This window comes from Triplophysa rosa, linkage group LG25 (genome assembly GCF_024868665.1).
Source record: "Triplophysa rosa linkage group LG25, Trosa_1v2, whole genome shotgun sequence".
NCBI lineage: Eukaryota > Metazoa > Chordata > Actinopteri > Cypriniformes > Nemacheilidae > Triplophysa > Triplophysa rosa.
This window is the reverse complement of record NC_079914.1, coordinates 16729205-16738109: the sequence shown is the minus strand read 5'-3', so window position 1 is coordinate 16738109 and position 8905 is coordinate 16729205. Positions and strand designations below refer to the sequence as shown.

General features: G+C 47.4%; 1 protein-coding gene across 1 annotated transcript in view; it reads right to left on the bottom strand.

The window, feature by feature from the left end:
- Nucleotides 1–8905, bottom strand: part of celsr2 (cadherin, EGF LAG seven-pass G-type receptor 2) — a 51776-nt gene that overhangs the window by 14715 nt on the left and 28156 nt on the right. The window contains exons 3-19 of the mRNA XM_057325386.1: nucleotides 6855–7077; nucleotides 6598–6713; nucleotides 6329–6417; nucleotides 4010–4167; nucleotides 3771–3934; nucleotides 3564–3689; nucleotides 3323–3486; nucleotides 3000–3173; nucleotides 2838–2918; nucleotides 2574–2748; nucleotides 1449–1590; nucleotides 1249–1369; nucleotides 988–1171; nucleotides 803–904; nucleotides 626–720; nucleotides 298–510; nucleotides 18–212 (exon numbers count right to left, since the gene is read on the bottom strand). Of these exons, the coding sequence (XP_057181369.1) occupies nucleotides 18–212; nucleotides 298–510; nucleotides 626–720; nucleotides 803–904; nucleotides 988–1171; nucleotides 1249–1369; nucleotides 1449–1590; nucleotides 2574–2748; nucleotides 2838–2918; nucleotides 3000–3173; nucleotides 3323–3486; nucleotides 3564–3689; nucleotides 3771–3934; nucleotides 4010–4167; nucleotides 6329–6417; nucleotides 6598–6713; nucleotides 6855–7077 (2522 nt within the window). The remainder of the gene's footprint in view (nucleotides 1–17; nucleotides 213–297; nucleotides 511–625; nucleotides 721–802; nucleotides 905–987; nucleotides 1172–1248; nucleotides 1370–1448; nucleotides 1591–2573; nucleotides 2749–2837; nucleotides 2919–2999; nucleotides 3174–3322; nucleotides 3487–3563; nucleotides 3690–3770; nucleotides 3935–4009; nucleotides 4168–6328; nucleotides 6418–6597; nucleotides 6714–6854; nucleotides 7078–8905) is intronic.

The following is an 8905-nucleotide window of genomic DNA, read 5'->3' as shown; positions in this document are numbered from 1 at the left end:
TGTGTGTTGTGTGTGTGTGTGTTCTCACCGATGTTTGGTGTGATGATGGTGAAGGGGTTCAGGTAGGTCTTCCTCATGTTCTGAGCGAGTGTGTTTGTGTACTCTTCGAAGTGTTTCAGCAGTGTTGCCGTCCCGCCGTCCGTCTGTTGAATGAGCTGCCAGTGACTGCGTGTGTCAGCGGATAACACGGCACTGCCCACATGCATCACGTGCTGCAGAATTGACCAATCACACGTCACACATCAGTCCATCAGACCTGTGGGGGTGTGTGTGTGTTTGTGTCAGGTGTGTGTGTACCTCATTGAAGAGGACGTCTTGTGTTGCGGTGAGGTTAAAGCCGTGTTGTGTGCTCTCGTGCTGCAGGATGGAGCGTGTCAGCTGATACACAATCTTCACATCACTGCCGTAAAACTGCTGTCGGATGTTCTGTGTGGAGCTGAAGAGACGAGCGGCCGTCTGCTGAACCAGACTCGAGTTCATCAGTGACAGGTTACCGCTCACACGCTCCGCCTGCGACAGCACAACAAACTCACATTAACACACACACACTCAGAGAGAGACACACACACACACACACACACACACACACACACACACACACACACACACACAGACAGATTCTCACCAGTGTTTTGAGTTTACTGAAGCTGACACGTGTGCAGTTGAAGAGGTTTGGTGTCATCCAGCCCTTGTGTTCATCACAGTGACGCACCGCTGTACCTACACAACACACACACTGTTAAACACACACAAACCCTCCGTCACATTATACACAAGACAACACACATCAGCTCCTTCATACCCACTGATCCTTTAGGACACGAGACAGCAGCCGGCAAACCAAATTTAGTCCTGGGCCACCAGATCCCCGCTTCAATAGACTGAGGACAACTGTCATAGATCACTGCAACACACACACGCGCATGTGAGAAAACACGCCAAAATCACACAACAATCATCACGTGTGTGTGTGTGTTAAAGTCTGACCTTCACAGCCGTTGGATGACACCTCAGCGAACGGATTATCACAGCGATCACACTGACGACCTATGACCCCCGGCTTACACTGACATGACCCGCTGACACCATCACACGCTCGAGAGAACGAGCCCACAGAATAACAATCACACAACAGACACGTGTCACTGCCCACCGGACGAAAGTGATTGTCCTGCACACACACACACACACACGGTCAGACACAAACACAGAGTGAGTTACCGCAGCAACATGACCGTCACACGTTACCTTGCAGCGACACGCTCCGCTCGACTTGTTACAGTCAGAGTCGAATCCTTTAGACGTTTCACAGTTACACGGACCACATGACTTCTCACCCCACCACCCGCGAGGACACGGCACGTCAGTCCTGACACACACACACATGTTAGCACGCACACGTCACGTCAGCGTGAAAGACTAAAACAGAGATGTACGTATATGTGTACTTTTTCTCGCAGTACTGCCCAAAGTAGTTGCTTGGGCAGTTACACACGTATCCACGGGCGGAGCTTGACTTCCTGCTGCAAGCTGATTGGTGCTCACAAGGGTTAAGAGCGCAGACGTCTGTACAGTTGTTGCCATAGTAACCTGTTCATCAACAGACAGAAGCAGCACGTGTTACATATACTGTATATATATATATATATACATAAGACACATACACGCAGACACACGCACGCATGCAGACACATGCACACAGACACACGCACGCAGACACACACCATTGCAGACACATGCACGCAGACACACACCATTGCAGACACACGCACACAGGCACATGCACGCATGCAGGCGCACACACACGCGCACGCAGACACAGGCACACCAGCATGCAGACACAAGCGCGCAGACACACGCACGCAGGCACACGCACGCATCCAGACACATGCACACAGGAACACGCACGCATCCAGACACATGCACACAGGCACACGCACGCATCCAGACACATGCACACAGGAACACGCACGCATCCAGACACATGCACACAGACACACGCATGCATCCAGACACACGCACGCAGAAACATGCATGCAGACACACACCATTGCAGACACACATGCACAGGCACATGTACGCAGACACACACACACACACACACACACACACACATATGCGCGCACGCATGCAGACACATGCACTCAGGCACACGCACGCAGACACACACCATTGCAGACACATGCACGCAGACACACACCATTGCAGACACACGCACACAGGCACACGCACGCAGACACACACCATTGCAGACACATGCATGCAGACACACACCATTGCAGACACACATGCACAGGCACATGTACGCAGACACACACACACACACACACACACACACACACACACATATGCGCGCACGCATGCAGACACATGCACTCAGGCACACGCACGCAGACACACACCATTGCAGACACAGGCACTTGCACGCACGCACACAGATGCATGCACGCATGCAGGCGCACACACACGCGCACGCAGACACAGGCACACCAGCATGCAGACACAAGCACGCAGACACACGCACGCAGACACACGCACGCAGACACATGCACTCAGACAGATGACACACTGACCGATGTGACAGGTGCATGTATATGAGTCCCAGTGGTCTCTGCAGGTGCTGTGTGATGGACACGGGTTGGAGTCGCAGGGGTTCGGTAGACTGCAGCCTGACTCAACATTCACAACATGAGCCTGATGCATGCTGGGAAATACAGCATTGGAGGACGACTCACCCAAACGCACACCCTGAGGATCAGCACACAATAAATGACACAAACTATACCTGTAAAACAACACGTACAGCCTGTATAATAACACCTGCATGTGTGTGTTACCTGCACACATCCTGTGAATCCACCCACACTCATCGTCTTTATTTTCTCTCCCTGAATCTTTGAGTTCAGCTGCATGGAGGCCTGCGCACAGAATGAGACATCATGAGCACAGGATGAGACCTCGATGTCATCAGTCTCAGTTAAATCTCACGTGTGTCTCACCATATACAGGCCGTGATCCAGCGTCAGAGCGGCTGTGACTGAACCCTCCGCCGCTCCTCTGAGCTCCAGCTGAACCTGATGCCACTGACCGTCATTCACTGTGACATCATCAACACGAGACACGGTCGAGTCTTCACCGCGCTGGACGGACATCAACACGAGACCCTCGCGCAACTACAAACAACACAGACACACAATAAACAATGATCTCAAATCTAATCTGACGTGTAATAACACAAACAGCCAACAGGTGGAGCGCTAGAGTCACACGTGCACCGGCTCTTCAAGCGTGTGTGTGTGTGTGTGTGTGTGTGTGGCAGTACCTGTATGGTGAGGTTGTGCTGTTCAGAGCTGATGTGCAGGATTGATGATGTCATCTGTCGTGTGCGGAACATAAACTCCAGATGCCAGGGAACCGTTACCACGAAAGCCAGATTACTCCACGACAACAGACTGTTGCCCTGGAAACGCATGGGGTTTGGCATCACTGCACAGAGGGAGAGAGAGATGATGGTTGATTTCAGATCCGGTGGTCTCATCCGCAGGTCTGGTGTTGTCTCGTACCTTTCTCACACTTGTGTCCTCCGAAGCCCAGCGGGCAGCGACACGTGAACGACCCCCACAGATCCACACACGAGCCTCCGTTCACACACGGGTTATTACTGCACACGTGACGTCTGACCGAACAGCCTGACACAACATTCACACATCAGTCTACACACGCTCGGCTTTATGGGAAACATTCCTCCTGACAGCTATCAATCATCTCACCCGGCAGTGTGCCGTTATTAGCGATGAAACCGGCCATGTCGACGTGTCTGTCGTCGACGCGCAGCTCCTTCATGCAGCCGATGAACTGACGGTTCTGAACCGGGAAGTCTTCAGGAAGTTTGGGAACGCCACCCAGCAACAGCGGACCTGTGAGATCCAGAGACCTGAGGAGAAAAAACAACCAAACGCTCAGAATCACCAAACAAACATCATCTACATCACTCCTGCAGGGACGTCACCTCTTGGATCCTGATTGGCTGCCCTGAGCCGAACACGAGTAATTTCCAATCGCATGACCGAATCTCAGCGCGACGGACGTGTCACAGTCATCCACTGTAACCACGACAACCTTCTGATCGGAGGGACCCTGCGGGACACCGGCGCGGTTCAGGACGGGCTGAGAGACAGAGAGAGAGAGCTGATGATATCCCATTATGCCCAAAATGTCCATATTCATGAACACATCTGTGATGATGAATCAGATCACAGCAGGTGGGTGTGTGTGCGTGTGTGTGTGTGTGTGTGTGTGTGTGTGGACAGATGTACAGACCTTCACAGACACAATAACGACCTCTAGTTAATGAATGACCTCACCACTGACAGGTCACGACCCTTTTCAGACTGACCCCTCTGAGGAGGTCACAACACACACCCACACTAACACAAACACACACCCACGCTAACACACACAAACACACACCCACACTAATACACACCCACGCTAACACACACAAGCTAACACGGCTCTCACTAAATCCTTGGTGTTTCACACACTCACACAAACACACACACACACACGCTAACACACACACACAAACACACACCCACACTAACACACACACACACTCTAACACACACACATTTTTTGTAATATAACTTTCAGACTTTCTTCAGTTGAAATGTGTGAATTAAATGTCACCATACACATGTTACAAACAGATTTTACAAATGTAATTAATGAAGATAAATCACAATGATCACAAGGTTTGAATCAACCAATCAGAGCACACTAGAGTCTGGGACACACTTACTGTTGGTCAAAGTGTAACATTAGCCACGCCCACTCCAGCCCTACACACACACACACACACACACACACACACACTCGATTCTGATGAGATGTTTGCAACAAACACACAAACATTTACATCATCCGTTCATCAACACACATAAGCATACTGAATTGTGATTGGTCCAGTCTTTCCTGCTGATGTTAAATCATAAGTCAAGTGTATTGTGTTGTGTTGATCAACATTCTAACACCAACAACTACTGACATTCACTCCAGAAATCCAGATATCCCCCCCCCTCTCTCTCTCTCTCTCTCTCTGTGTGTGTATGTGTGTGTCTTAAAGGGGGAGTTCAGCATAAAGCATGAGGTCACGCACACACACACACACACACACACACACACACACACACACACACACACACACACTGTCCTACATTTGATACACGCATCCCTCAGGCCAGAGAACACAGATCAGCCCGTGTGGGACTTCTCAGAGAGGTTTTTCAGAAACTCTTACACACACTAGTGTGTGTTGCTGATTAACATGTGACGGCTTCATATTCAAATCCTAATATTATAATATAATCAATATAATTGTTTGGGATCTAGATTGGTCAAGTTTGCTTCTAAGCATTTTAACTAGTGTCCGCTTTGGCCGCCTGAATTTGGTTACAGGCCGTTACTCTCCGTGACTGCTATAAAACAAAGGCAAGCAGTAATTATTATTAGTGTTAAGGCTGTATAGTATAGTAAACTGCAGTAAAATTCTTACAATATTATTTTTTAACTTTACTATAGTATACAGTGTTTATCAATTCACTACAAGGGCACTTCAATTTTCAATAGTAAATACTATAGTTCACTAAAGTATTTTTTTGTCTGAATGTTCAATTTAACGGGACTTTTATTTTGACGGGTCTTTGGGAAGACGCTTGTTTGCAGACAGCTTCACTCAAACTCGTAAAATAAACTCTCAGAGCAACTCAGGAGATGAAGTTCATGTGTTCATGTCCTCATACAGAGCAGACGCAGATAAATCCTCGACCATCACTCGTGTTGTATGTTAAACTGTGCACATAATTCACTCAGACACGCAGATGACATTGAAATAACAGGATTCCGCATTGATTATTGTCACACACAACCACGACAAACACGCAGCTCTGTCTAATGCACATATTCTTATTATTCTACATATGTCGCACTGTTTTTTGTCCGGTCGGGCAAGTAAAATTCTCTCTCACGTGCGTTAATGTCGAGCCCTGAAATCTGACAGTAATTTGAGAATGAAACATTGTAAAAGAGGAGACGCACGCACGAGAGAAACTCTGAGACTCTATTTGCTCTCTCGGGTTGATCTCAGATGATGCCAGACCTCACAGTATTGTGTTGTAAATTACACACAACTTCAAACTGATTTACACACACGCAGAGCAAGAGGAATATTTACACGGCGGTTGCCGGGCAACAGCATTATGATGCTAATTGACTTCGTGAATGGACTGAGATGTCACATCCTGTGTGTGTGTGTGTGTGTGTGTGTTACCTTGTTATAATAGTGCACATGTGCTGTGTGCCATCGGCCGTCACTGACTCCTCCTGGGATGAACGGTGAGACGGTTGTCTTGGTTTCACCTGCAGAGGTCAAAGGTCATCAATCATCACTCACAGCAGATCAGTGTTGTACAGTGTCTCATCCAATCAGAAATCAAAGTTTAAATTCTACACCTGAGCTATAGAAACACATCACACACAGAATATATATAGAGAGAGAGATGTGATTGATGTTGTGTATGTGTGAGGACTGATGTTCACCTGCAGAGAATGTGAGCTGGATCTGATGGTTGATGATCTCCAGAGCGATGAAGTCGTGTTTCTCATTAAACCTGCCGTTATACAGCAGCAGACCGTTCGGCTCTCCTGTCACAAACCTGACACGCACGCACACGCACACACACGCAGATTTAGAGAGGATTACAAGATGAACTCACATCAGAACATCACAGTCATAATGATGAGATTCCTCTGCTGTGTGCGTGTGTGTGTGTGTGTGTGCACGCGTGCGTACTCACGAGAGTGTGATGATGAAGTGAAATCTCTGTCTCAGTCCTCTGAAGGTGATGAAGGAGTTTGGTGGGAAATTTCTGGAGCTCAGGGAGCAGAAGGGTTTCTCGAATCCTCCCGGCGGACACTCACACTTGAGCCCCCCCACCAGCAGATTCAGACACGTCCCCCCGTTCTTACACACACCATCAGCACAGCGACCCGAACGAGACGAGATCTCGCACCTCTCACCTGACACACACATGCACGAGAGAAAGAGAGATTTGAACATAAAATGTTAAACAGGTGTAAAATCACCAGATATGATGAAACAGTGACCCTTCTCATGTGTGTAGCGTTCACACAACATCAATCATCACACATAGTATTTCTGTGCATTACAACATTTTTACTCTTTGGTATTTTTTCTATATATGAAATGTTGTGTTTTCTGTGTTTTTATTTTCTTGTAAAGCTGCTTTGAACCCTGCAACATTACAAAAGTGCTCTAATAAATGTGAACAGAAATCAATGAAACAACTATCTCACTTCATTCACTTTTGTGAGAATGTGATGAGAAATGTTTGAGTTCATATTGAGATCGGTGATTTTGCACAGATCAGACAGATTGTTGACATCTCTGTTGGAGGAAACTGAGAATGCAGAATTCTATGAAAGATCAAGCGTACAGCCGCTCAAAACCCACCTCCTGCCCCAACTCCTCCTCATCCACCTGCATCAGCACCACCTTTAATCTGACCCTGTGTGGCTCTTCCCTTCTGACAGGTATAAGTCATCTCCTTTCAGTACATTCAATTTGAATATCACTATGGTGAAAGGCATGTATATCTCTGTTATTAAAATCATCCTGCTTAAATAAGTGTTCTGCTTCCTCAGGTGGGGATATGAGAACTGCTGCACTCCTGCACTGTTCTTGCGCGCCTGCATGGACAGACGGAGAATTTGCCCACAACACTTTCATTCCACCAGCCTTAAACATTGCTATGGTAGTGATTCTGATAGAAATGTGTTTCTCTTTTCAGTAGATTCAGGCAAAAATAAAGAGACAAACCAGAGGAAGAATGTGTGTGTGTGTGTGTGTGTGTGTGTGTGTGTACTTCAGGACAAAGCTGGCAGTGTTAGATGCACAAAAGACGATTTGCTTCGCTCATCATAACGGAAACATTGATGTGTGAGCCAATAAAACAATGCTTCCTGTTTACACACACACACACGCATGCACACAATGTTTGTCACACACACACACGCACGCACGCACGCACGCACGCACGCACGCTCACACACACACACACACACACACACAGGCTTTGGTTGACTATCCCCGTGGGGACAGTCCATAGGCGTAATGTTTTTATACTGTACAAACTGTATATTCTATCCCCTAACCCTATCCCTAAACCTAAAGATCACAGAACACTTTTTGCATTTTTAGATTTGTAAAAAATATGAGGACCTCAATTTTGGTCCCCACAGTGACACGAGTCCCCATGTGTTGGTGTGTATTCAGGTTTAGGTCCCCACCGGGATATACAAACATGAAAACACACACACACACACTCTCTCTCTTTCCTCATTTGTCACAGAATTCCAGTGGAAATGTGAAACCGAGCAAACTCCTGGAGCTAATGATGTCATGAGTGTAACACACATGAGCTGCTGTTGTGTGTTGTGAATATGATCACAGTTGTGTGTGTGTGTGTGTTGAGTGACATGAGCTTTACCCACAATGCACCACTGCATCTGAACACTGTAATCAACCTGTCAAGAGTCTCATCAAACTGTGTGTGTGTGTGTTCATGTTTTTATAAAACATATAAGTGGGGACCTAAACCTGAATGCACACCAGCTCACGGGGACTCGTGTCACTGTGGGGACCAAAATTGAACAATATTTCTGTACAATACAACAAGAGAGAGCGAGAGAGTGAGAGAGAGAGAGAGAGAGAGAGAGAGAGGGAGAGAGAGAGAGAGAGAGAGAGAGAGAGAGAGAGAGAGAGAGAGAGAGAGAGAGAGAGAGAGAGAGAGAGAGAGAGAGAGAGAGAGAGAGAGAGAGAGAGAGA